The 27,900-nt window shown below is 37.7% G+C and overlaps 4 protein-coding genes across 7 annotated transcripts; 2 read left to right on the forward strand and 2 right to left on the reverse strand.

The window, feature by feature from the left end:
• Nucleotides 1-3,156: 3,156 nt before the first annotated feature.
• LOC145895437 (solute carrier family 35 member G1-like) lies at nt 3,157-4,485 on the forward strand. Its single transcript, XM_082984244.1, has 2 exons — nt 3,157-3,541; nt 3,917-4,485. The coding sequence occupies exons 1-2, from the start codon at nt 3,157-3,159 to the stop codon at nt 4,483-4,485; spliced, it is 954 nt and encodes a 317-aa protein (XP_082840370.1).
• A 615-nt stretch (nt 4,486-5,100) lies between these two features.
• On the reverse strand, nt 5,101-7,673 carry LOC145894806 (uncharacterized). Its single transcript, XM_082983454.1, has 4 exons — nt 7,361-7,673; nt 7,222-7,299; nt 5,830-5,981; nt 5,101-5,709 (listed from the first exon to the last, which is right to left on the reverse strand). Exons 1-4 carry the CDS (start codon nt 7,610-7,612, stop codon nt 5,415-5,417), a joined length of 777 nt encoding a protein of 258 aa, XP_082839580.1. The 5' UTR covers nt 7,613-7,673; the 3' UTR covers nt 5,101-5,414.
• A 2,277-nt stretch (nt 7,674-9,950) lies between these two features.
• LOC145895071 (uncharacterized) lies at nt 9,951-11,787 on the reverse strand. The gene is made up of 4 exons (XM_082983821.1): nt 11,536-11,787; nt 11,101-11,178; nt 10,665-10,819; nt 9,951-10,549 (listed from the first exon to the last, which is right to left on the reverse strand). The coding sequence occupies exons 1-4, from the start codon at nt 11,785-11,787 to the stop codon at nt 10,252-10,254; spliced, it is 783 nt and encodes a 260-aa protein (XP_082839947.1). The 3' UTR covers nt 9,951-10,251.
• Nucleotides 11,788-12,873: 1,086 nt separating this feature from the next.
• Nucleotides 12,874-27,294, forward strand: LOC145894592 (NACHT, LRR and PYD domains-containing protein 14-like). 4 transcript variants are annotated; one of them, XM_082983209.1, is made up of 23 exons: nt 12,874-13,004; nt 13,169-13,272; nt 13,333-13,478; nt 13,544-13,584; nt 13,647-13,683; nt 13,746-13,814; nt 13,885-13,923; nt 14,137-15,929; nt 16,001-16,180; nt 16,492-16,647; nt 17,023-17,190; nt 17,420-17,473; nt 17,524-17,679; nt 18,209-18,370; nt 19,116-19,277; nt 20,040-20,201; nt 20,965-21,126; nt 21,882-22,043; nt 23,482-23,643; nt 25,235-25,387; nt 25,618-25,765; nt 26,565-26,657; nt 27,015-27,294. In XM_082983209.1, the coding sequence occupies exons 1-21, from the start codon at nt 12,963-12,965 to the stop codon at nt 25,639-25,641; spliced, it is 4,134 nt and encodes a 1,377-aa protein (XP_082839335.1). In that variant the 5' UTR covers nt 12,874-12,962; the 3' UTR covers nt 25,642-25,765; nt 26,565-26,657; nt 27,015-27,294. The 4 variants fall into 4 exon arrangements, with proteins under 4 accessions (XP_082839335.1, XP_082839337.1, XP_082839336.1 ...); XM_082983211.1 differs by lacking the exon at nt 21,882-22,043; XM_082983210.1 differs by lacking the exon at nt 19,116-19,277.
• Nucleotides 27,295-27,900: the final 606 nt, after the last annotated feature.

The raw sequence follows: 27,900 nt of genomic DNA on the forward strand, positions 1-27,900 counted from the left end.
AAACAAGTTTGAAGAGTTAGGCTACCTAAAAATCTTTTGTTGTTTAAAGATAAAACAAAACAGCTTTGTTTGCGTACAATAAACTTTTTGTTTAGTGCTGTTCTTGCTGCCTGGCATTGTAATTTCAAAGAACTGTTCTTGTGGCATAAGGTTACGAGATTTTTATTACAACCAACGTTTCGTTTACCAGAACAACCATTGTGTTAATGTCAAGGAGCAATGCACAACTTGCTGCAATTGTTGCACACCTGGTCGCGTGACGCTACAAGCGGTGCCAATGTCATCTACTCCCATTTTTCTTTTGTTTTCTTACGTGTATGGCCTTTATGTACATTATAACTTGTTGCCACATAACCCTTAAGAGAAGTCTCTCCAGATGGTTGTAATGAAAATCTCGTAACCTCATGCCACAAGAACAAAAAACTTTCTGTTTATTTAAACAAGCGTAGCATCAACACGAAATTGAATTATATTTTTATTAGTCACATGTGTAATGAAGAAATTACTGAAGTCATCAACAGTTACTTTCAGATATCTCAGCGGTATTTTCGTCTAGATATCCAAATATTCTGTAAACACTATAAGATTTCCTGTCACACTGTTTCCTCGTAAATCTCTTTCTTTGACGTCATGGCTCTCTCCGTTTTAACTTTCCGAAGAAGATGTGATTTGTGTTTAATGTTGTGTCATCACCAAAGACGCAACCTTTGGAAGATTTAGTGTTTAAAACAACAAACCGCATGTCATGCATTTAAAAAAATGGTTGCCCAACTAATATGCAACCACACATGTTTGGTTACGATGTGACATTTCAGACACAAATCCTCGCATGTGGACGGAACAGGTTGTGCCTGTTTCTCATCTAAATCGAGGACGAACCTTCGGTTAATCAAATTCATCCAATTTCAATTTACAAGTTTCTATGGTGTTTTTTTTCTGACGATGGCGAAAAGTAATTTGCTTGACCAAAAACACGAAAAGTGAACAGAAAAGGTTTGTGGTGCTTCGGGAAGTAGACTGCGCGAAATGGTAATCACATCCTTGCAATATCAGATCGCTCGCCTAATTGATTTTTTTTAAAAATAATCCCGACAGCGCTGGAAAATATCTTAAGCGACCCGGACGCTCTGCTCCAAGAAGGTGTGTGCCCCAACACTGCCAAAGTTGTAGTGGTGTGTGCCCCAACACTGCCACTACAACAACAACGTGATAGGCATTCTCCCTTTGCAACACAGGAATTGATATCCCAAATGCCAGGAGCGATGACGTCAAAATAATGATCACAGCTGATAACTTCGGACATCAGTGTCAAAGTTAATCTAATCACAGCATCAAAACGCATATGTAATCCCCTAAAACACGCCATGCGGATGTCTGCTATGTAGAATTCTTAAACGTCACCTGCGTGCAAAAAGATTCACTTGTGTAGTATTCGTTGTTGCATTATCGTAAGTACTTCGAATTGTTATATTTTGCTTTAAATCAGCTCAAGGCTTCTTTGTTTCAGCCGAGCTGTCAGGGCTTATTTTCCGTTTGTAACTTGACTGCTTGACGTTGGTACCTAGACACGGTCGGTACCATGGACACGTACGACAAATAGACCATATCAGGTCAGTTTGCTAGTTCAACAACTTCTGTGTTTTCAGTCGCCAAACAAACCGGCGCAACCTAAAAACATCCTTCCCGTGTTTCCAGGGTAATTATTTCTCAAGTTGTGTAATTCCCTCTCCAGACACGAACACATTTACCCGAGCTTCGTCCGTAACAGCTGTGTGCGTTTGAACAAACGCCGCTGTAAAAACATATCCGATTTAAATATCACGCCATGTCTCATTATTTAAACAAACTGATTACCACATAAACCTTTTGATTTTGATCAACATCTCATTTTTCTTATTCCTGTAAGTCGGTTGGGACTGTACAGTATTTGCAGGCACGTTATAACACGACATAACAACAACAGCGTGATTAGTGTTGTGATGTTATGGTTTATAGAAACAATTGTTGCCTTATATCCTGTCATTATTTATCTTCATTTTTGTCCATATTTAAAATTGCGACAAATTTGTTTTGGTGATTTTCCTTTAATATTTACCCACGGTTTTCCTTTAAAAAGGTCACGCACCACTGCGCTCACCAGGACTGTGCTGCGCTTGGGGCAAATCAATTTCCTGTGTTTTGTTTTTTGTGTTTATGTTGCTGGTTTTAAGCCACAGTACTAACTTGTTTGGATTGTAGAAAGGTGCAAAATCTGCTAGTTGTTAAATTTGTTTAAGATTAAGGGGGTCAGGGTTATGTTGTCACTAGTTTGAGTAGAAACTGTATAAGCATGTATTGCATTGCAAACCTTGAGAGTAATTTTACTGCAATATAAGCAGTATAGAAGAAACGCATCTTGAGGTTACAAACTACAGCCCTGCGGTATAAACCAACGATTAGGTTGCATCTCAACACTAATCTGTGCGCGTTTGCCATAGTTTACGTTTTTTACAAGTTTGTGTAATTCCTAATGCCTCGGAGGTGCTCACAGATGCGTGACGGCACATGTCAAGTGATGCGAGACGAAAATTTTTAACAGTGGGAGCCTGATGCACAACTACAATGTTTTAATATTTCCGCACCCAAGACGTGTTTAACGATTTAAATTCTATTTTGAGTTTTGTATTCTGAACACACAAATTAATTTAACCATGGCATGTTGTGCCCTCGGGCCCACGCTATATAGGCCGCGAACAAATTATCGTTTTCAATATTCGAAAGCTTTGATCAGACGTGCTTGTAGTCGAAATTCTTTGCTTCAGTTTACGAGTATGAATTATTTCAGAAACAAAAAAAATTGAGGCAGTTTAGTTTGTTTATAGTTTTGCCCACTTGCTTGGTCTCTGTTGTTTAGTGCCCGGTTATGGGTACTCAACTGATCGTATCACACCTAATTTGAAAAATCTGTTCCTGGCCAGCTTTCCAGCTGATAAAATGCAACAATCACCAGTTGCACTGCCGAGACCTTATCGATCGATGGTGTTATTACCTTAACTGTCTGCAGCTGATTGAAAATTATGGCTTGCTTCTAATCTGAAAACTGTTGTTTTTAGACTTTTAAAAACCAACACCAACCAAAAAGTGCTTGGTGTTTTATCACAATCACTTTTCTTTACTATGGGGGGTTCCACTGATGGCGGGTCGTGCAGACGAAGATGCAGATCCACGATGGGTCTTCTCCTCGCCTTTGCATCCGCGATCTTTGCGGCGGTGATGACGCTCCTCGTCAAGTTCCTCCGGGAAGCAGGAGCGGATCATCTTCTCCTAGTGAGATGGGTCGTTCAGTACATCTTTACACTTCCCGTCCTGGCCTGGAGGTTTGAACCCTTTGTTCCAGGAGAAAAGAAGATGAACGTGTTCGTACTTGGGACCTGCATAATTTGCGTCTTCGCGTCCGTTGGACTCTTCTTCAGCATCACCTTTCTGCCAGTGGGTGACGCTGTTGCAGTCATGTCTACCTACGTTGTGTTCGTGGGATTTTTCGCTTGCATTTTTCTCAAAGGTGAGAGCTAACTTATGATGAAAACTCGTGAACGATTCGTTTGTCGTTGGCATACGGCGTTATGTAGAAATTGAGATAAGTCGAGCGCTCGCGTAACCGTTTGTTTAGTATTCTTATTTAAACGGCCACACAGAAATTGTTAAAAAAATCTCCGGACGGCCTTAAGTCAAAAGACCTCGAATTTGACTATATTTGTACAAAAAACATTTCATTAGTTTTTAAACGTTGAGTTACAGACAGTTGTGCACATTGTTTCGTCATATCAGATCCCGACGGTCTTGCTCACTGATTTTTATTGGTTCCTTGTTTGTGTGTATTGAACCTTGTTACGTGAAAGTATTACCATGAAGTCAACGCCAATTTTGTATTATGTAGAACCCTGTCGACTTTCAGACGTGATATTTGCGCTTCTGGCACTGGTTGGCTCAATTATTGTTGCTAGGCCTCCATTTCTCTTTGGATCCGACCAATCAGACGTGGATGGAACAACGACAGATCGTTTAATCGGGGTTCTTCTCGCAGTCCTTGGGTCTGTGTGCGCTGCGGTCGCGATGGTAGCTGTCAGACGCATGGGGGAAAGAGTCCATTACAGCCTGATCGTTTTCTACTATGCAGTTTGTGGCATGGTAATAAACTCTACTACGGTGTTAGTGACTCAAAGGGTGACCTTACCTTGCTTGGAAGACTTGCTGGTAATGTTACTTTCAGCGTTTGCGGCTATTTTGAACAATGTGCTGCTTGTGTTGGCCTTACAAAACGAGGCGGCCGCGCCAGTCACTATTGTTTGCACGAGTGAAGTTGTGTTTGCGTTTCTGTTTGAGTTTTTGTTTCTCGGCACTGTTCCGTCAACATACAGTGTTATAGGCGCTACGTTGATAATGGTTAGTTGCATCGGGCTCCCTCTACTTAGCATCCGCAGCGCAAGTGAAAGTAACAGCACGTGACTTCGAGTTAGATCCCTGGGCCGCAGGATGCTCGACAACAAAAAAACTCGTTAACATTTCGCATTGCTTACTTTTCAATGTTCCACTTTTGTAATGTATTGCGATTTTTGAAATACTTGTTGAAATGCTTTTTTATGAATGAAGTGAGACAATACATGGAATAATACAGATCTATTTACTGGTAATTCATTGTTGTAAAATTATCTGCCCGTCGAATAAATGAACAAACATTCTTAACAGTGCCGGAAAAATATCTGAATATTGCCACTTGTTTTTTCCCGAACGTAATTGCTATTTGTGTTATCCTTTAGCAAACTAAAGTGTTATTCCTGTTGACAAATTTTGTAAATCGTTGTTATCAGACTATTTTAAAGTCGCCAAATAAAGATTTCAGTTTTTGGTTAATATTGCGCCCTGTGTGGTGGCACCGGAATTTAAAACATGCCTTTTCTGTCTGAAAATATCCTCTCACAGAAACTCTTCTATCTTCCTGGTTACTAGGCTCCCGGTATCAGGTATTTTTTGCCAGCTTGTTGACACACGTCTCGTGCCTGCCTGATACAAGTACATGCCTCTTCCGAAGTAAAATGCCCTGTCAATCATTACCTGAAAATATGCAGGAAAATGTTCATTGTTATATTGCTTGTTGCACGTTGCCTTGTGTCACCCGAGTCCAATTAAACGATTGCCATAATAGATGAAAAACTCAATAACATTTGCATTGACTTTGTTACAAAAACACGTTTGCATGCAGACACAGTAGAAAATCTATCGAATTGCATTGAGGAAAGAAATCGTTGTACAAATAGCGGCGTCATCTCTTGCTCAGCCGTTGCATAATTACAAAAACACACGCAAGCATTAACTATCTATATTATCTGCTACACGTACCAAAAAGTCGTATAGGTTAAATAAATCTTAAGAATTTGCTATCCGAAGCACCACACCATACATATGATGAATAGAAGAGCGGCTAAAACCATAAGAGGCACTCTGCGTTTAATCTCATCCGTGGCTGTTTTATAGTAAAGCTCAATATTGTCCTCGCCCAGAGTCCCGTCGATAATTTCAGCTTTTTTGTTGAGATGTGGAAATTGTATTTTAGGATGCGGTTTATCGAGGAATCGGCACAGAGGCTCCCAGCCCTCTCTGATGTTGTACTCGAGAAGTTGGCCTTCTCTGCACATGCTTCGTACGTAGGCCTCATGTCTCCTGTATGCCGATCTGCAGAATGTTCACAGAATTGTTTATTTTTCACGATGTACGACAGGGCGCCGTTGGGCCTCAACAAAACCTAATGCCACAACCACTAATCAGTATTATCCAATTACACGTTCTTCATACCTGGCAAGCATGTCGTTCTTGTAGTAAGTGCACGCGAAAAAACCGAAACAGGCTTCTCTCGCTTTCCTCATAACAATCCAACCTTTGTAAACGATCGGCGAAATAGTCCGGCAGATTGTGTGGTACATGAAAAAGTTAGGGCTTTTGAAAGTCTGCGAAAAAGATGTTGGGTTAAAGAGGGCTCTTACACCCTTCACATTTCGTATTTCAAGACCTTAAACTCCAATCCAGACAACCTTTCCCTATAGGGCCAAAGTCAAGTTCGCGGGCCAAAGTCAAGTTCTGTATTCTATCAGAGTACCGTATTTTGTTCGACAACAATATCGTTTACTGTTTATAATGTTGGTAAACTTAATGACGTATAGAGGCAATTTTTCAAGATTATTTCCCTATTTTTACATTAATGCAGTATCGCTCGGTGAGTCATACATTACCGCAAATAGTAAAGGGGTTGCGGGCCCGATGATTCTGCTGGGCGGGCCGGATGAGGCCTGCGACTCGCCCGCGAGGTTGTTGACCCCTGGCGCCGAACAAAAGTATTTCAGTGACATTTTCGCGTCAGTGTCTTGGTGGTTGAATGATAACATATATCGATTCGACCGCGCATAAGCATAATGTGGTTAAACATAGCAAACGAAACTATAAATAAGTTTCGTGCCTCATCGTGTGTTACGACCTCGTCGGTGTAAAACGTGCAGTTGTTTGGTTGCGTTGCGCTGGATGCGACTGGCGAGGTAGGATATATTCCTGAAATATGCCTTTCCAGTCTCGTAAATCATCTCCGAGTGGGTCTCGTCGTTGCGTGCCACGTCAAATATAATGTTTGCCTTCCGGTGGTTAAATGTGTAACTACAACACGTACAACGCCCAGCTTATGCACACATGGTTGCGGTAATCACTTTCACATGACCGTTTACGTCATATTTCTATCGCATAACGTAGAAGAGGGTGAAAGACCTGAGCTGTGTTTGAGTTATGGCGAGACAAGCTCTGTGTGAAACTTTGTAAATGTTTCTACTTTCAGGTGTAGTCAATCTCTACTGGCCAGGGCGTTGCCGAAACCCTTCAGGGTTATTTGAACACTCTTACTTTTGATTTGTTCCTGATTTTAATTTTTCCTATTGTAAGATTATGCACGCATGACAATGCAAAGGAAACCATTCTACTATGCCTCATGTGGAACATTTTTTTAATTTTATACCAATTAAATCCGCATAAACTGGTTGCATTATTTACAGTTGATGGAGCGAGAGGATTCCAAGAAATTTTTCCGAGAAAATAAAATAATGCAGAAAGTGTAGTCCAAATCGGTTTAACCGTAGCGTCTATGCTCGTGAACTCTTGGCGGTGATTTTACACTGCGTTGTACACGTGGTAAAATGTTTTACTTACAAAGCTTGGGACGTGATAGAACGTTGTTTTGAAGCTTTTCAACCATTCTTCTTCCGAACCGCGTTTCATCAAAATAACCTATGAAAAATGCCTTGTGTCTAATACACGGTTTTATCCAAATACATTTCAATGAAATTACCTTTGAGTCAGGAAACGCTTCTAAGATTTGATCCCACATGGCAACAGCTGGCAAGTCGGTGACGGCGTCAATATCGCTGTACATCTCTTTAAACACGCTATTATCATGTTTCCCATCGAATATTTCTATCCATCTATCGCTGTTGTGTAGCATTTCTTCGAAGGCATCGTTCACCGAATATCCCAATGCCCGCAATGCGTTTGCCATGGACTTGGTACCGGTTTTTGGCATGCCGGCACATATTACTTTCATCGTATTAACAATTCTTTCAAAACACCCGAACACCAGTACCTTGTCGATGGGTGATATCCCTGCTACTATAGTGGATGGTACAACCGTTAAAACCAGCAATGAAAACAATTACAAATTATCACACAACACTCGATCCTTTAATTACCCCAAAGAGCATTGGTTATGCTTGTGACGGTAGTTACTGAACTCTGTACACATTTCAACGCTGAACTTAGCTTGAGTGGGGTCGACAGAGAACAATTGTTATAAGACACCTCACCGGTTGTGTTTGTTCGGCCCATTTCAGCGTCAACTACCGACAAAGTGTGACCGAACCTCAATAAGGGGTGTGGGTGGGGAACTATTCAGCCTTACAATGGGCGCTACGCTATTCTGTGCTACCGTACGTGCCCTTGTTCAACGTTCCTGACTAAACCAATCTACACCAAATGAAAGCGCTTTCGTTGATACATATCTTATACCAAGTCATCACTACCCAGTCAAAATTGGCAAGCAGATGCAATCCTCTTCGTTAGGTCATTTCTTGACGCCTAGTAAGCTCGACTTAGAAAGCTTTTACTACGTTCTGATCAGTTAAAATTGACTAGAAAATAAATAGATGTGTTCCTGCTGTTGGCGCGTCGGTTGCCAGGCAAAATACAGTGGTGAATAAATAAAACCCACAGCGGAAAGCTGTACCGAGTGTGTGTGTGTTGCCAACTGGTATTTACTCTTTCCAGAGAAGCAAATAAACCACCGAACCCCGGCTTAACGTATTTTGTTTCAAACTCCTCAGTTTATTTCGTTTTAATAAGTCGAACTGGATTTACAAGTGGAATTATTTTTGGTCTGTTAGGCTGCTTCGGCTTGAAACGAATTTTTTTCTGCCACCACGCGCGCAGAAATCACTCTACGCCATTTTAAACAGTGTGAAAATTGTGGAGCTTAACTGACAAATAACCTATGCAAATACAAAGAAATGGTAACCTGTGCCTCGCATTTCTTTAAGGCTCAAAGCAAATATTTTTCTTTCTGATCTGGATGTTTTAACTGGAGCATCACGCGTGACACAAAGCACAAGACTGGAAATATATCTTCTTCCTATGTGGGAGAAACAACTTACAGAGTGCAGATGTGACGTCACGCCTCATTCAAATGCGTTTTTTCTCCGCCAAATGTAACACGAGCTGGTGCACAACAACTGGCCCAACTGCCTATACGCTCGACGCTGCTGCCGCTGCCTCGGACTAACATCACATTCTATATCTTGAAAGTGGGTTTTCGCCCAGTAAAATATTAACCTAGATACAAAGCGAGGAAAGGAAAAATGCCATTAGGAGGGGGTTGGCATACTATCAGCCAATATGCACAAGCCTTCTTCTGTCTTCTCTTGACGGCTTACGTAATTTTTCAAGAACTTGTATGTTCTTTCGCGCCATTCAACTTGTCTGTGGTTGGTGGTTTCCCTTGAAAACGGTTTGCGCTTTGACTGCGTCCTCTTGTGGCCATTGTTTGCTATTTTACAAATATAAAACAAATCAGTTTTATTTTTGATATTAAACCAATACACGACTGAGCAGAAATATGAGTTAATATAATGACTGACGAACCCCTTTTCGGTGTCTGTTATCGTTTGACAAAAAACAAACGTTTATTATAGACCTTTCTTGGCGATCACAGCTATCGTGTCGCGATTATTAGGTTTGTAGGCTTGGCAGCTCAGGCATTGCAGCCTAGCTGGATCAGCCACTTTTTCCCGATAAGTCGGAACAAGATTTGAAAAATCAAGCTCCCGGTGAGGTTTGAACTCACGACCCTGGGCCAAACGCTGCAATGCTTGGGCTGCCAAGCATGTAAACCTAATGATCGCGATACGATATAGCTGTTATCGCCAAGCAAGGACCTGCGCAGTGGGGCGATCCTGCCAAACATGGCGTTCCATGAAGTATCACTGCGTTGTCTGATATGGTGGTAGAGATCGCCTACGTATATGTGAAGGTTGCCTGGCAAGTTGTGCGCTTGCGCACCAGTGTACTTTGGTCACAGTATTTCCCGTAAAACCACTGAGCTCATGTAGCTCAGTTGGTAGAGCGTTGGGCCTGGTTAGCCCAGGGTCGCGAGTTCAAACCTCACCGGGAGCTTGATTTTTCAAATCTTGCTCCAACTTGTGAGAAAAAAGTGGCTGATCCAGCTAGGCTGCCAAGCGTTTATTAGACAACAAAAAACGCACTCCCAGACCTTACTTTGGTTTTTACTTTTCAATAACAACTTGTCCGTCACAATAATCATGTTAAAACACAAAAATTGCGATCATACTGGGCATAGACATTAGATAGCGAAAGACATTATACCTCGTATTCGTAAGCTATATTCGCAAACTATGCTCTAAACTACATGGTGGAGGACAAGCTCTTGGACTTTGAGTCCGTCCGTGTATAAACCACAGATCCATCAAATGCTTTCAAAAGCAAAACGGTGACAGCATTACTTTAACATCCAACACCGGTCCACCAGCAGTGGTCGAAGCAAAACAAATTCTCACCGAAACGATTGAATTTACACGGAAAAATAAACCATCGTTTTAGTATACTAGTTGGGATTTCTTCCAGCATTGTCATCCAGACCAACAACTTGAAGATAATCAATTCAAAGAGTTTTGTTTAGCGCCAAAACCACCATAAAACACTAGCTATAAACACCAGGGAACCACAGAGCAGCATTGTTATTTGACTCTTGATGTCCTCTTCCACCATTCTGAAATACACTTTTATATTCTCCTCTCCGAGGTCGCTGTCGACGATTCTGGAATCTTTGTTAAGAAAAGGAAACTCTACTTCCGGTCGTACTTTGTTGAGGAATTCGCACAACGGAGCCCAACCTTCATTGATGTTGTAGACGAGCAGTTGGTCATTTGGACAAGTCTTCAGTACGTAAGCGTTGTGTCTTCTGTACGCTGACCTATGTTACGTAATGTTTAGATTTTTAGTAACGCGACTACGAAAAGCTTTAATTTTTAACGACGGTGACGACGTTTAAATGTTTGCCTATTTTACCCCGTGAAACATTTTTTCACCTTGCCAGCATTTCGTTTCGATGGAAAGCGGAAGCGAAAAATCCGAAGCAGGCGTTCCTGGATTTGGAAAGTACTTGCAAACTCTTGTACACGACCTTCGGGGAGAATATCCACCACATGAAGTGACAAATTAAAAAGTTCGGGCTTCGGAATCTCTGAAAAATAGAGCGACTGATTTCAATATGATCAAAAATTAAAAACATTTTTTTTTTCATGATCCACAGAATTTTTTAACATAAACAAGACCATCATTTTTATTTAATGGCGTATTAATTATTTGTTACAAAAACAGGCGATAATCGTTAGTTGATACCAATCACTGCTTTTATGCAACTGGACCATGTAATTATCTGCTAGACCAAAGGTAACCACGTGATCACGTATTCAAGTGACCACGAAACAGTTGAACCAGTGGGCGGAGGAAACCAAGACTCACGTATAAGGGAGTGTTGTAAAAAGTGTTTCGGAAACTTTCAATCCAATCTTCCTCTGAATCACGCGTCAGTAAAATGACCTATGCACAAACAAACTATACAAACGAGGTGCATTTGACCTTGATGAATGCCCGTCACCAGAACAAGTTACATGTCTAAGCAAAGTATAGAAGTGGTGTTCCACAAAATATGGCACACGACTAAAAGGAATCGGCGTTATAGGAGTTTAGGGGAGCATGACTATGTAAAGGTGGTCCACGAACACCATTTTTGGTGATACTGTAGTATCATATGACCTCCCAAGGGGTCAGCACCGGCACATTATTTGCTCAAATGACATCAGCAAATCGCTGGTTAGCATAGCAGCATGATAATGCGGTAACATCTTTCCTATGATTTTTATTTGTGATAACAGCGAAACGAGTCATACAACAAACCTTGGAGTCGGGAAACGCTTCTAAGATTTGATCCCACATGGCAACAGCTGGCAAGTCGGTGACGGCGTCAATATCGCTGTACATCTCTTTAAACACGCTATTATCATGTTTCCCATCGAATATTTCGATCCATCTATCGCTGTTGTAGCATAATTCCTCAAAAGCATCATACACAGTGTAACCTAAGATCCGTAAAGCTTTCGCCATCGACTTGGTACCGGTTTTCGGCATGCCGGCGCAAATCACTTTCATTGCGACTACTTTCTGATTTGTATAAAACTTTTACAAAAAGCACGGACATTAAGGAGTTATGACGATTCATTTACAAATTGTAACAAACTTTATCACCGTAAGCAAACGTTTACAACATTTAACCACAGAAGTATTAAGCAAGTTGCTGCAGAAGCAAAGCAACTTGTTAACGCTGCAGCAGATAAGTTGCAATGCTTCTTTCAACCTTTTTTTTGTTTTGTTGTAAATTCGCCTCTATATTTGTTCACAAACACAGAAGTTGGTATACAAAAGTATGATTAGGCGAAAATCTGTAGCAATACTGAACGCCCCGAGCTACTAGAAGGCTACCGGAGACTAATCTTATAGTGCCGCCTAAGTTTGTTACAAAGCTGACCAACCAACCGTGTCCACACTTTATTGAAACTGCATCTCGTGCTGCTGGGTTAGTAGTAGCTGCTGGTAATTAGCCTGCAGCGTGACTGCATGTACACAAATGCTCGAATAACGACGTTCGCTGTTTCGGAAACTCTCAATCCAATTTTCCTCTGAATCACGCGTCAGCAACATTATGCCTATCAGCTTTGGATTACGTCAGCCTGAGTCACGGTTTGTCGTTTGTTGCTTAGTTATTTTAGGTAAGGAGTAAAGGCTTCACACATTTCACTGCCATTTAGAAATTCCATATTTAGAAAAGTCAGGGTATAATTGTAAAAAATAACAAAGCGACTTTTAAAAAAGGAATTGTCAAAATATTGAAAGAATTTACTTGTGACAAGCCACATTCTCCACACCACAACAAATTGTATCAATTAAGTACCTTGATATTCAATGCATCTACTTTTTTTGCGAAATTGCGGTAAGTTTCACGAACCGTTATCAATATACGTCACGTGACCAAAGAAAGAAAAGACCTGGGGCGGAACGTTTCGGTCGGTATGGTTTATTTTATTTCTAACCTACAATCTTTTTTGTTTGTTCTTCTTCTGTGTAGGTACTACGTCTAAGGTATAACTATTTAAATGCAAAGCTAAATATTTTATATTAAAAGTTTGGCTTAGCCCTTTCATTTCAATTGTCTTCCAAACTTACTTATAACTATTTTTCAGAAATTCAAAAGAAATTAACATTAATTACATTTCCTGTTATTGCTTGTGATTGGTGATTCTTCTGCTTCCTATCAAAGCACAGTGGGTATGGATTTAAGTAAAAAAGGAAACAATGAAGGAACTGATTGGGTAAATTGCAAAGAGTTTGTAAATAAAAACACAACTAGTTTACTTTAACACTAAAAGTTTGTAAGGTAGTGTTACAAGTAATATAGTGTTAAATAGTTAATGTAGCTTGGATTTAACAAATACCAGTGGATTTAGAATCATTTTTTATGTTCACATCTTTTCAGTTCACTTCACAAGGTTACCAGTTTCCAACAGATCCAAACATGGACCCACAACATAATGAATCACCCCAACAAATGGCATTGGATCTTTCCTGTTCCAAAGATATGTATGTTGTAGAAACATCTGTAGGTGAAATTATGTTATTATGTTCTGTTTTTCTTGTAAGACCCAAGCAACACTCTCAGGCAGGGGCGAAAGATATGACACCAAACACTGAATGTACGTCTTCAGCAGATAATATGCGACGTTCTTCACGAAATCATGAAAATATGGAAATTGTTGGTCATTGCAGCACATTGCCTCCTCCACAAAGTGAATTTTTTTCACCATGTAAATTTTACTTCTTTAAGGAAACACCAATTTTGCTGTTTTTTTAGGTTTTGAGGAAAACTCAATGCAAATGAACACATTAACTCAGGTACAAATAATATGCCCGGTTGCATTTTTTGTGTGAACTTTTTTCATACATTTTAAATTCAGGTGGAACCAAGCTTGCAAAAACCTTCCACACAACCAAGTATAAAAATATTTAAAACAAGAAATGTTTCAGAACTTAATATCATTTTTTACTTTTCGCAGGTGGTGTGACAAATATAAATGACAAGCTCATTGGGAATCCAAACTTTTACACAGCAAAACAAATAAACAGTAAGCAATGTTTCCTTTTTTAATCTGGGTCTTGTTGTTTGTCACAAAATGCATTTTGTTTGTTTATTAGTAAACACAAACAACGAAGAACAGGACAAACTGAGTAAAGGTAAGTGTTTATTTAATATTAAATTTAATTTTGAATAGTATTTTGTGCAGCTACACGTTTCTTTTATGCAACCACGTTGGCTCTTTTTTTGTCAAAGCTATAATTTCACAATAATCTTTCAAAATTGGTTTTGCAAGTTACAATCTTCTGAAGTTTGTTTTGATGTTTTAAATTTGTTATTGCTGTACTGTAGCCTATGTAACTTTTTTCCAGCTAATTGTTTCAAGATTCAAAACCTTTTGCGAAAGGCAGCTATGAAACAATGCAAATCAAAGAGTGATCAGGTTTTGATTAAACAACAAATCGAAGTTTGTCCACTGGAAATAACAGACAAACCATCAAAGGAAGTTTATCCTGTAGGATGTAAACCTTCTAAAAAACGGAGAAAAATAGCAGCCATCCCACAATACAGTGATGAAGATGGACATTACAACAGGAGTCAAGATTATGAGACAATAAACTTAAAACAGGACAGTGAAGTTTTAGTTGAGGAACTTTTTATGAAAGCCAAGGAAGCAGCAAAAAATCAAAACCAGGCATACAATGCAAACTCTGTAGCATTAATCGGACAACCAGGTATTGGTAAAACCACACTATCCAAAGTAATAACTGAAAAGGCGGTGGATGGTAAGATGAAGAATGTTGATGAGATTCAGTTTTGTTTTTACATTTCCGCAAAAAAACTTAAAATGAAGACTCCCACAACATTTGTAAGTTTTTTGCTTAAAAACTCTCTAACTCCGGATGATTTGGGTGATTCTCCAGTGAAAATACATAATGAAGAACATTTTTTTCAACTTGTAAAATATTCAAATGAGGTACTAATAACTATAGACGGCCTTGACGAAATTGCAGCTGACTGGAGTTTAGAGTATGAAAATATTGATCCATTGAAAGAAAATAACCCTTTACTTTATATTTATGCTCTTATGAGGGGTGACTTGCTTGAAAATGCGAAAAAACTTTTCACTTCTCGACAAAAGCATTTTTTCTCTATTGAAGCAGAATGTCGACCATTGTTTGTTGCTGAGGTTATGGGTCTTAATGAAAAATCTCAAGAAAATCTTTGCAACCAGATTTGTAGAGATAATGGTGCTGATGTGTGGAATGTCATAAAAGGCAATCCAAACTTTCTTTATTCTTGTTATGTCCCAGCAAAATGCATTTTTATTGCTTATGTTATCTCAAATAGTCTTAAAGAAGGTGGTGACGGGCGATTTCACTCTCTTACTCATGTTTTTGCAAATGGATTCAAGTACTATTTCAAGCAGGGTTTTATTAAGGGAACAGTAATAAAAATAAAAAAAGAAGAATATTTAAGCAAAATAGCTAGATTGGCATGGAATGGCTTCAAGGACAGCAAACTTGTATTTACCGCAAATGACCTAAAAGAAGTAGGTATAGATCCAGAAAAACTTCGGGGACTTCTTGCTACATTTGTGACTGAAGAAAACTGGAAGATGAATTTCTTAGTTACTGAAATTCTGAGCTATTTTTCACATTTGATTTGGCAAGAATATTTTGCTGCTTGTTACCTCGTCTTTTTTGCAAGAGTTAAAGAGTTTTCCCAACTATTTCCGAAATTCAAAACAAACAGATGGGAAGTAGTTACAAAGTTTGTTTTTGGTCTTTGCAATGCTAGCACTAGTAAGTCAATAGAAGATTTCTTTTGTAATGATTATTCTGAAACAATGACAGAAAAGAAAATACATCTGAAAAGGTTTTGCCGCAGCCATCTACAAAATTGTAATAGTGAAGGAAAAAAACTTTTGCAAATTTGCTCATGGTTACAAGAAATTGATGATGAAACTTTTTTTGAAGACAATCTTCATTTGTTGCCAGAAACATTGACTTTAACTGGAAACATACTTCCAACTGATGCTCATAGTGTTGTTTATGTTATAAGCAAAACAGACAAGCTTTTTAACATTAAAGTTGCCAGAAGTTGCAAATTTTTTCATGGAAGTTTTAGGGTTTTGTTAAAGGGACTGAGACAACACATACAGGTACGGCAATATATTACCACATAAAATATCCATTAGTTTTTTAGATATAAATATATCTGTTTCTTTTGAAGGACTTCTCAATCAGCCATAGAGTAACCAGAGAAGTAATAAAGGAATTGGCAGAAATCCACTTGACATTTAATGGTCAGTTAATAATTGACACTCAGGATAATAATTACATTAAACCTTCCAAACCCAGAAACTTCCTCAAAAAATTTGCTGATAATTTTGGCCCAGCTTGCAAAACAAAAGTAAGTGACCAAATTTGTTCTTGTTCATCACATTCAATGAGAAAACAAACACGGTCTTACAATTCTAATACAAATGATGCAATATGCATTATTACAGTGTAACCATACAAGTTATCACATTTTCTGATCTAAACAAACTTAAACTATTATTGAAATATTAACTTCAGTAATCACTGTATTGTCACTACACAAGTGCACCATTACTTACTGAATGCCAATATTAAAAGAAAAAGCAAGCAGTTAGTCACATTAATTACTCTTATTCCAGGTTTTGCTTCCTTTTATGATTGGCATGCTTATGTTTGTTTCAGATACCATCCCTATGGCTCAAAGGATATGAATTTGACACAGCAAATGAAAGTGAACTAGCATCATGTGTAAATATCACAGAAGCATTGTCTTTGTCTGGGTGCTCTGTGTTCAGTGCTGCATTTGCATTTAGCACCATAACAAACCTCAATCACCCAGTAAGTTTTAAACACAGGTATTTGCAAAAGTGTAAATGATGTTTTAGTTTTGCATTATTTATTTGTGGTTGAGAAAAAAAATTATTCAGTTTCCTAATGGCACTAATGCTAAGTTATCAAAATGTATATGTGGAATTAGTTTTGCATGTCACCTGGTGTGCACAGTATCATAAACACTTCATCAATGTGGTCACAACTATTTTGTTTCTATTCTCAAATTGTACATTTTTCTTATTGGAAGGTAGTACACTGTTACCAAAGACTTAACCAAAGTGTGCTTTCTAGTTAGTGACTGTGATTCCACTTCTACCAGTCTTCAATGACTGCAGAATGTTGAAATGTTTGGACTGATTATGATAATCTTTTTTTTTTCAGTTGTTTTGCTTGGACATGAGCAAAGTTTACATTCCAAGCTCTTTTCTACAAATAATTTCCAACTCAACAAGAATAAATATTAATAAGCTGATTGTAACAAAGTTCAAAATATCAGAAAGTGGGATTAAAGCTTGCGGGAAAGTTGATTTGTTTGAGAACAAACCCCAAGTATATAATTCATGCAAATGTTTTAATTGGTCCATGTTGTTTATGTCTATACTAGCTTAAGCAAACATATGTCAATTTTAATTTTTAACCTATTAAACCTTGGTTTCCAATGATGTTGTTGCATGTTAGTTTGGTATGATAAACATTAATCAGATTTCTGTGAAAAACTTGCTCATCACAAAAGCATATATAAAAATTTGGTTGATACATGAAACTGTTTCATTTTTAGATTAAAGAGAAACAGGAGAAGATTTACGAAATGCTAATTAATCTGATGTTCGAGGTTTGCAAAAACAAGAGTTAAAAAAATCCTTCTAATTTAGTTTTGTCTAGGTGGAATCCACACCAGCTAATATTGTACTTAATAGTGATGAGGAAGCTTGTGCTTTTTCTTGTGTGGTGCATTTATTTCCCTCAATACTGGAAGTTACATTTAAGGAGATTAGTAACTTTGCAATTCTTGAAGTTGCTGGGTCTTTAAAAAACAAGGTGTGGGTTGTAAGATTTTTTATTTGTATGTACTTAAATGTTTGATGAACAAAATTAATTATCCAATTAAAGTGATCATATACTATTTTTGACTAAAAATATTTCTTCTTCAAACTTCTTCTGGGTTTATATTACAACAGGTTACATAATATTGATGACAAAAACCTTTGTTAGCAGTGATTTCACACCATCTACAATGTGGAAGTGTAAAGTATTTCATCACAATGACTTCAAAACTGGCCTTTTCAGTAATTCAAAATCGCAAAATAGGGGAAAATTCCTGCACCATATTTGTAAACTATCCTTTAATAAACCCTAGAAAGACAACTTTAAAATCTTTAATAAGATTGTTTATTTCTTTTATTAGGTCTTGTGGCTTTGCAAGCATATAACCAAAGTCACAAACATGTTACTAAGAGGGAGCCATGTTTAATTCTGCATGTGATTGTTCTGCCTCTGTGACATCATGATTGATACAATGATATTGTTGACATAAAAAGAGATTCCAGCAATTTTTCATTTGTTTCAGATGACGTCATTGATACTTAATGGGAACATAGTTGATGATGAAAGTGCTTCCGCTATTGCTTCATGTATTCAGTGGATTGAGAATCTGTCTCTGAGGGGTTGTAAGATGAAAAGTGCTGAAATTTGCAAGATTGCAAATTCCATGTTGCAACTTCAGAAACCAGTAAGTTGTATGTTAGACCAGTGGTTTCCCAACTTTTTACTGTCACAGCATATTTGGATGCTCTGAATTGGTTTAAGATGACAAACTGTATTTTTAGTTATTTATTGTTTATATAAAGGTTTATTAAAACAACAACACTGCTTGCACACCCCTGGCTTGAATTTTTTTTTTTTTGCTGCTGACAACAAAAATGCGTATTTATTCATCTCTTTTTGTTTCTACATATTTTCAAGACCTTACTTCAAAGTAAAAGCAAATAAAAATACGGCGCATGCACCACTGCAATACATGGATTTCAGTTGTCGGTAGCATAACACAGTTACACAAACCGCCCTTTATTTAAAAATTTGCGCAGACGATGGCATTGGTAGTTTGTAAAGCTTGATCACAAGTAACAGTGATACAAAAGCTCAACATAGGACAATTCTTTGAAATATTTAAACACTTTTCTTCAAACAAGAAGGGCAAATCTAAAGTCTTCGATAAGTTTGTTTATTCCTTGTAATAAGCCATTTGATTTTATTCGGTCTCATGGCATTGCAAGCATACAACTGCGACCAAAGTCACAAACCTGTTACTAAGTTGGAGCCATGTGTAATTCGAATTCTTTCTTTAACTGACTGAGCTACCCGAGCTCAACAAATAAATTCACCAAGTGGTTGTTCTGTCTCTGTATGGTCGTCATAATTAATACAATGATATTGTTGACATAAAAACTGATTCCAGCAATTTTCTTTTGTTTCAGATGATGTTGTTGAATCTTGATTGGAACACAGTTGATGATGAAAGTGCATCTGCTATTGCTTCATGTATTCAGTGGATTGAGAATCTGTCTCTGTGGGGTTGTAAGATGACAAGTGGTGGAATCTGTAAGATTGCAAATTCCGTATCACAACTTAAGAAACCAGTAAGTTGTATGTTAGACCAGTGGTTTCCAAACTTTTTACTGTCACAGCATATTTGGATGCTCTGAATTGGTTTAAGATGACAAACTGTATTTTTAGTTATTTATTGTTTATATAAAGGTTTATTAAAACAACAACACTGGTTGCACACCCCTGGCTTGAATTTATTTTTGTTTTCCTAACGCCCATTTTTTTTGCTGCTGACAACAAAAATGCGTATTTATTCATCTCTTTGTGTTTCTACATATTTTCAAGACCTTACTTAAAAGTAAAAGCAAATAAAAATACGGCGCATGCACCACTGCAAAACATGGATTTCAGTTGTCGGTAGCATAACACAGTTACACAAACCGCCCTTTATTTAAAAATTTGCGCAGACGATGGCATTGGTAGTTTGTAAAGCTTGATCACAAGTAACAGTGATACAAAAGCTCAACATAGGACAATTCTTTGAAATATTTAAACACTTTTCTTCAAACAAGAAGGGCAAATCTAAAGTCTTCGATAAGTTTGTTTATTCCTTGTAATAAGCCATTTGATTTTATTCGGTCTCATGGCATTGCAAGCATACAACTGCGACCAAAGTCACAAACCTGTTACTAAGTTGGAGCCATGTGTAATTCGAATTCTTTCTTTAACTGACTGAGCTAAGGGAGCTCAGTGATTAAATTCACCAAGTGATTGTTCTGCCTCTGTGATGTCATATTTGTTCAATGATATTTTTGACATAAAATTGGATTCGAGCAATGTTTCATTTGTTTCAGATGACGTTGTTGAATCTTCATGGGAACAGAGTTGATGATGAAAGTGCATCTGCTATTGCTTCATGTATTGAGTGGATTGAGAATCTGTCTCTGGGTGGTTGTAAGATGACAAGTGGTGGAATCTGTAAGATTGCAAATTCCATATCACAACTTCAGAAACCAGTAAGTTGTATGTTAGACCAGTGGTTTCCAAACTTTTTACTGTCACAGCATATTTGGATGCTCTGAATTGGTTTAAGATGACAAACTGTATTTTTAGTTATTTATTGTTTTATATAAAGGTTTATTAAAACAACAACACTGGTTGCACACCCCTGGCTTGAATTTATTTTTGTTTTCCTAACGCCCATTTTTTTTGCTGCTGACAACAAAAATGCGTATTTATTCATCTCTTTGTGTTTCTACATATTTTCAAGACCTTACTTAAAAGTAAAAGCAAATAAAAATACGGCGCATGCACCACTGCAAAACATGGATTTCAGTTGTCGGTAGCATAACACAGTTACACAAACCGCCCTTTATTTGAAAATTGGCGCAGACGATGGCATTGGTAGTTTGTAAAGCTTGATCACAAGTAACAGTGATACAAAAGCTCAACATAGGACAATTCTTTGAAATATTTAAACACTTTTCTTCAAACAAGAAGGGCAAATCTAAAGTCTTCAATAAGTTTGTTTATTCCTTGTAATAAGCCATTTGATTTTATTCGGCCTCGTGGCATTGCAAGCATACAACTGCGACCAAAGTCACAAACCTGTTACTAAGTTGGAGCCATGTGTAATTCAGGTTCTTTCTTTAACTGACTGAGCTAAGGGAGCTCAGTGACTAAATTCACCAAGTGATTGTTCTGCCTCTGTGATGTCATATTTGTTCAATGATATTTTTGACATAAAATTTGATTCCAGCAATGTTTCATTTGTTTCAGATGACGTCGTTGAATCTTGATAGGAACACAGTTGATTATGAAAGTGCATCTGCTATTGCTTTATGTATTGAGTGGATTGAGAATCTGTCTCTGGGTGGTTGTACGATGACAAGTGGTGGAATCTGTAAGATTGCAAATTCCATATCACAACTTCAGAAACCAGTAAGTTGTATGTTAGACCAGTGGTTTCTAAACTTTTTCTGTCACAGCACAGTTGGATGCTCTGGTTGAAAATGACAAACTGTATTTTTAGTTAATTATTGTTTATATAAAAGTTTATTAAAACAACAATACTGGTTGCAAACCCTTGACTTGAATATATTTTTGTTTTCTTAAAACGCAATTTTTTTTTATTTGCTGCTGACGACAAAAATGCGTATTTATTCATCTTTTTTGTTTCTAAATATTTCCAAGACCTTACTTACAAGTAAAAGCAATTAAAAATATGGTGTATGTACCACCGCAAAACCTGCATTTCAGTTTTCGGTAACATAACACAGTTACACAACCCGTTTCTTCATTTAAAAATTTGCGCAGACGCAGGCATTGGTAGTTTGTAAAGCTCGATCACAAGTAACAGTAATACAAAATCACTATGTAGGAAAATTCCTTGAACATATTAGAAAACTCCCCTTGGGCAAATCTAAAATCTTCGATAAGTTTGTTTATTCCTTGTAATAAGCAATTTGTTTTTCTTGGGTCTCGTGGCATTGCCAACAGATAACTGCTACCATAGTCACAAACGTGTTACTAAGTTGGAGCCATGTGTAATTCGGGTTCTTTCTCTTAACTGACTGAGCTACCGAAGGTCAACGATTAAATTTACCAAGTGATTGTTCTGCCTGAGTGGCGTTATGTTTATTACAATGATAATATTGACATTAAAAGTGATTCCGGCAATTTTTAATTTGTTTCAGATGAGGTCGTTGAAACTTGATCGGACTACAGTTAATGATGAAACTGCATCTGCTGTTGCTTCATGTATTGAGTGGATTGAGGATCTGTCTCTTAGGTGTTGTATGACGACAAGTGGTGGAATCTGTAAGATTGCAAATTCCATATCACAACTTCAGAAAAAAGTAAGTTGTATTTTAGACCAGTGGTTTTCAAGCTTTTAGAGCCATGGCACACTTGGATGTACTGGATTAGTTAGCGATACACTTAATTTTGAGTGGATTTAACTTTTAAGATCACATTATAAACAACAATTTTAGAAAAAATCAACAAAGACAAGTTACAGCACTTGACACACTAAGTTTGAGCCTGATTACCAGGATGATTGTTTAGATTTAAAGACAGACTTCGTATTATCCGGAGAATTGCTTAAAATTTCAGCGATTTATTCAATTAGCCAAAATATTGACATTAATGTGAAGGGGACACAACCCAATATTTTTCTTAAAACATTACAAGCATGTTTTGAGTAAAAAGTGATGTTGCTATTTCTTTACATGCAGTAATGTTTCTCCTTTTTTCGATGCTAAACAAAGTGACATGCCATGTAAGCTAACATCAATCTTTACTTGTTTTATAACAACATAAACCTTTTTGTTGTTTTTTTCCCAATGCCAAAGTTCTCTTTTATTGCATAAATTTTTAATTGTTTGCCCACATTACATTGAGAAAATAATCTACAACAAGCCAACGAAATTTCACAAACTCCTTAAACTTATGCGTGGTTGGCTCAAAGATAACCAAACTACAAAAGAGTGAAAAGGTAGTTGGGCGTTATGATAACATTATTTTAGCTGCGAAAGTTTAAATCTGCACCTCTGTTAACTACATGTAGTGTTTATAATGCTTTCGGTTAATCGCATGAAAAAGCTTGGCAAGTTTGCGATTTGCCGGATTCGACTGGTAAAAGCTAATAAAACTATGGCGCACGCACCACCGCAAAACATGCATTTCGGCTTTCGGGAACTTTTATACATAAAATGGTTTTTCAGTAATGCAGATGCTCAAAATGGAAAAAAATCCTACACTCGTTTTTATAAAAACCTAGAAGGGTTTTGTTTGTATTGATTGCGTATCTTTATTTGGTTCAAAATATGTTAAGGATCTTATTTCAAAGTAAATGCAAATTAAACTATGGCGCACGCACCACCGCAAACATATGCGTATCAGTTTTCGGTAATGTAACACAGTTACACAAACCAATCTTTAATTGCAAAAATAGCGCAGACACAGGCATTGGTGGTTTGTTAGGCTCGATCACAAGCAACAGTAATACAAAAAGAAAAAACAAGAAAATATACTTGTGAACTCCCATTTAGGCTAGAAATGCAAATTCAAAATCTTCAATAAGTTTGTTTATTTCTTGTAATATGTTATTTAATTTTATTGCGTCTCATGGCATTGCAAGCATATAACAGCGAACAAAGTCAACGTGTTACTAAGTTGGAGCCATAGCCAAATTAGAAAATTCGTCAAGTAATCGTCTGCGTCTGTGATGTAATAATTTGTACAATGATAATGTAACGTAAAATTCAGCTTGCAACATTTTTTTATTTGTTTCAGATGACATCGTTGAATCTTGAAGGGAACAGAGTTGATGATGAAAGTGCATCTGCTATTGCTTCATGTATTCAGTGGATTGAGAATCTGTCTCTGGAAGGTTGTAAGATGACAAGTGGTGGAATCTGTAAGATTGCAAATTCCATATCACAACTTGAGAAACCAGTAAGTTGTATGTTAGACCAGTGGTTTCCAAACTTTTTACTATCATGACTCATGACACACTTGGATGTTCTTGATTAGTTAGCACTACACTAAATTTTGAGTGGATTTAACTTTTTAAGGTCACACTTTTTGAGGTTATAAACATCAATTTTAAAAAAAATCAACAAAGACAAATTTATGCACTTGATACACAAAGTTTGATACACACAAGCCTGATTGCGAGGATGATTGTTTAAATTGAGAGACAGACTTCGCATTATCCGGATAATTGCACATAATTTCAGCGATTTATTCGATTAACAAAAATGTTCACATTAATGTGAAGGGGACATAAACACAGCCCAATATTTTTCTCGAAACATTGCAAGCATGATTTGAGTGAAAATGCGATGTTGCTATTACTTTTACAGACAATAATCTTTCGCACGATTTCGTTCGCAACAGTTTATACATAACTTATCAGCTGTATCCCAGAAACCTGTGGCCATATCGAGATACTTTTTTCGCCAAAAATGTTTTAAAATTATGACCATCTCTTAGTTTAATTATTTATATATTTTATTTTTCGTGTCACATGTACTTTAAGTGCTCGTGCACAAAACTTAAAAACTCAGTGTATCGCAGAAACTTTCAACGATATAATTTGAAACAAACAAAAATGTAAACAATGGCGTAATTTAATACAAATATTTACAAACTGGATAAAAACAATAAAATCTGCGATGCTTTGGGAGTTAGGTGTCGATACACTGGAGGAATAAATGTCTGCTGTTTGACATTTAACGTACATTCATGTGCATTTATTCGATTAACATCTGTTTAAACTTGTCATTTTTTTATCCCAAACTGTCGTTTCTCCAAAATTCACCTGTATCCGCTACATGTTGCGACAACGCTGTACCCGCGGTTGGCCACGTCGTGTTTGTGTTCCTTTTGCGTTGTTCGTCAATGTATGCGCCGTCGCAGTCGGTACAGGGTATGCGGTCACACCCCCAGCATCGAACGCATCTCCTGTACGATCTTTGGGATTGTAAAACCAAAGCACGCGGTCTGACAAGCGGGCGTTTAAACACATGGGGGCCGTTTAAACACATGGGGGCAAAATATATAGCAACACTACCACACCCTTTGTCACCTTTGGGCGAGGAATCTTGGTTTCACCACAGGAAGGAACCAGTGTGGCCATTCGCTAATAGCCCACTCTGCACATTACCAACTTCCTGTTTTTGGTCCTCTCCCTCTGAAACCTTGGTTTCCACTCTTGTATACAGTGCACGCCCTACAGCACGCTTGTGGGCGATGGGGTTTGCGGACCGAAACGACATATACTTGTCGGAATGAGTCGGTTACCAGCATACGCTTGCGCGGAGAGACCCCCGGTTCTATCTTTGAATTAAACTATCAACAAATGATATCACCCCGACGTATTCACGTTCTATTGTGAACTCGATACTCGTTTCAATGCAATTCAGGTTTTCAAGCAGAGATTCCACGTCCACTCGTCTCCACATTTAAGCACTATAGCAACTAGCCCATAGCTGCATTAATGAGACCCGATAGGTCAATGTTTTTTTATCACTTTTATTTCCAGATAAGAAAGTTGGATCTTGGCTACAATCACATACGTGGTGATGCGGCAAAAACCTTACTCAAATGTGTTCACAATATACAAGATGAACTTGAAGTCAGTAGTTGGGTTATAGATGACGACTTCAAAGTGAAATTTCAGAACCTGCCAGACCCTGTAAGTATGAAAACCAGTTGTCCCATGTACAAACTGTCATTGCTATTTGATACTAACACGATAAAAATGTGTTTACCTCATGAGTTGTCTTGTATTAAGGCTTATGTCATGTGCAAGCCTCTGGTTGACACCACTGGGTTAATATAAAGAAAGTCGACATCACCCTTTCATCAACACTACTGTTATAAAACTTATACAATGTATGAAATAACCATTCCGTTGTATTGTAGAAGCCAAAGTTGACAATGTGGTAAGAAGTGAATCTCTAACTCCTACTCTCCACTTCAATCCATCCCTTATATTTGGGTTTAACAAATGCAAGTAAATATGATTGATCGATTGGAATTATTTTGTGGAGATCAACTCTCTCCTAAACCGGTAAGAAGATTTCTTAATGACGTTTCATTGATGAAACGTGAAGTTTGAATATTTGAAACCCCTAAAATCTCTTGCTCCACCTACTGCCACGCCTCCCGACAATGTTACACCACAAGGTGGTGCACCAGGGTCAGTCTTGTTTGTATGTTTAGGAAACCATTGTTTGGTTAAGGGCCACGTCCGACGATTTATTTCAACCATCTCAACTGACTTATGGTACCAGAAGCGTTTTAATATTTTTACTTGAAATGTTAGTTTTACCAAAGGTTTGATGCATTTGCGACATTTTTGATGGTCGGTTGTACCTTTAGGACAACTTTGTTATCACAAACAATGCGACATAAGATATGGGTGCTTGTAAATTTACAAAAAATATAACAGCGTGTATTGTGACCTCTTTTGACAAGTACAAATGAAACTTTCCAACGCATTAACTTGAACTGTAACCGTTTATAATTTCCCGCAACTCTGTATCAAGGTTAGTGCGGAAGTAACGATTATCGTTTCATGTCAGTAAAGTTGGCAGCAAAACTTTTGGTGATCGAACTTCACAAAATAACACATAAATATTATGAAACCTTGCTGTTATCGGGTGACTTTTGAATACTGGAAAAAGGCCTTAGATTTACAACCAGGCGATAAAATTCAAAATTTCATTCAAAATTCAATTAACTTATATCATCGATATCGTAATATTCTGACCATTCCACACTAAAGTTCAGTGTTTCTCGTCGATATCTTGCTAAGATAGAAATGCGCTGAGCTCTGTTTAATGACAAGTAACAATATATTACTTCAGGCTGTTTGCTGCCAGAATCAACAGGGATTTCTGTCCCTTCTCACCAATAAACCTGCAATATAGATTCACAACTTTCCATCATAAACCGAATCGGTGAGTTTTATTATTTTCAACGATTTTAACTTTTTCAGTGACTTTACATTCAAACTCAAGTCGGTCTGCGCGGTCAATGTATAGGTTCTTATATCCCTTACCAAGTAGAATGACGACATCTAAAACAGTCGGTTAATAATTCGAGAACTCGTTTGTTTGTAAATACAGGAGGTGGAGAATATTCCTTGTTTCATCCGTAAGTCACGTGATTACCCACGTCCTGTATCGTGTCATGGCGATATATCGTCTCGATTACTTTTCAACGTATCGTCTTCCCATCAGGGTAGATGGGAGATCACAACCCAATCGTAACCTTTGACCTACTTCAACTTTACATCCTAAATTTTTTATCGTCAGGTTTTAAATCTTCCCCTTCATTACGATCTCGCTTCGTTGCTGAACATGAGGACAAAGGAGTGAAACCGAATCCACGATAAGATTCGTCAAACTCCTCCACTTGAGGACTGAGAAGTGGACCCCATTCCTTTATTCATTCCTACTCCATGTCATGAACACATAACAGTCCCAAATTCTCCGTAAATATTCTTCGTATTTTTCTGTGCTTTTTATCCAACATCTGTGTGTTATTTGCACTTTTGGATTCAAACCTCACCGTGAGCTTGATTTTTCAAATGTCACTCCGACTTGAAAGGAAACCAAACCGTTGTGTGGTTGATTGCCTTGACTACGAAGCCTGTAAACCCCATGATCTTGATACGATAGTTGTGATCGCCATGTAAGGACCTGCGCTGTGGGGCGATCCTGCCAATCATGCGATTGTATGAAACATTGGTGCATTTGCATTGTACGTTTTTATGTGGCATACAATCAAGGGCGTTTTTTTTAATGAATCTTGAATATTTTTGTTTTCTGCTCTGTGGTTCATTGAGTTTCGTCTTTAATTCTCTCTTACGTAAATGTTAATTGTACAAGTTTATCCGTTTTCCAAACAATTTTCAACGACAGATTTTCCTATACTTGTAATTGCGAATCAAACATTGGTTTTAACATTTGTGTGCAGTTTACCGTAAAATGCGACCTGTACCAATTTTTACAATGTTCCATGTGTATCTAAACGAGTATTATGATATTACATAGTTTCCTGATGTGAATTACGTTTTGATGCAAACATTAAATCATAAAGGCATTGGCCATGTTTAGGACGACATCTAGTGTGTTTTATCGGTCAATTTTTCTGTCACTACATGTCGCAATATCAATCAATGCTGATGGTATTTTGTAC

Source organism: Ascidia mentula, chromosome 3, assembly GCF_947561715.1.
Source record: "Ascidia mentula chromosome 3, kaAscMent1.1, whole genome shotgun sequence".
Classification (NCBI taxonomy): Eukaryota; Metazoa; Chordata; class Ascidiacea; order Phlebobranchia; family Ascidiidae; genus Ascidia; species Ascidia mentula.

Bases quoted from the DNA above. Each gene is read 5' to 3' on its own strand.
- LOC145895437 (XM_082984244.1), top strand. From the start codon at position 3,157: ATGGGGGGTTCCACTGATGGCGGGTCGTGCAGACGAAGATGCAGATCC. The intron at 3,542-3,916 runs GTGAGAGCTAAC...TGTATTATGTAG, and splicing joins CGCTTGCATTTTTCTCAAAG to AACCCTGTCGACTTTCAGAC.
- LOC145894806 (XM_082983454.1), bottom strand. From the start codon at position 7,612: ATGAAAGTAATATGTGCCGGCATGCCAAAAACCGGTACCAAGTCCATG. The intron at 7,300-7,360 runs GTAATTTCATTG...CATTTTTCATAG, and splicing joins AAGCGTTTCCTGACTCAAAG to GTTATTTTGATGAAACGCGG. The intron at 5,710-5,829 runs GTATGAAGAACG...AACATTCTGCAG, and splicing joins AAGAACGACATGCTTGCCAG to ATCGGCATACAGGAGACATG.
- LOC145895071 (XM_082983821.1), bottom strand. From the start codon at position 11,787: ATGAAAGTGATTTGCGCCGGCATGCCGAAAACCGGTACCAAGTCGATG. The intron at 11,179-11,535 runs GTTTGTTGTATG...GTTTGTGCATAG, and splicing joins AAGCGTTTCCCGACTCCAAG to GTCATTTTACTGACGCGTGA. The intron at 10,820-11,100 runs GTGAGTCTTGGT...TCTATTTTTCAG, and splicing joins TTTACAACACTCCCTTATAC to AGATTCCGAAGCCCGAACTT.
- LOC145894592 (XM_082983209.1), top strand. From the start codon at position 12,963: ATGGATTTAAGTAAAAAAGGAAACAATGAAGGAACTGATTGG. The intron at 13,273-13,332 runs GTATGTTGTAGA...TTTTCTTGTAAG, and splicing joins CTTTCCTGTTCCAAAGATAT to ACCCAAGCAACACTCTCAGG. The intron at 21,127-21,881 runs GTAAGTTGTATG...AATTTGTTTCAG, and splicing joins TATCACAACTTCAGAAACCA to ATGAGGTCGTTGAAACTTGA.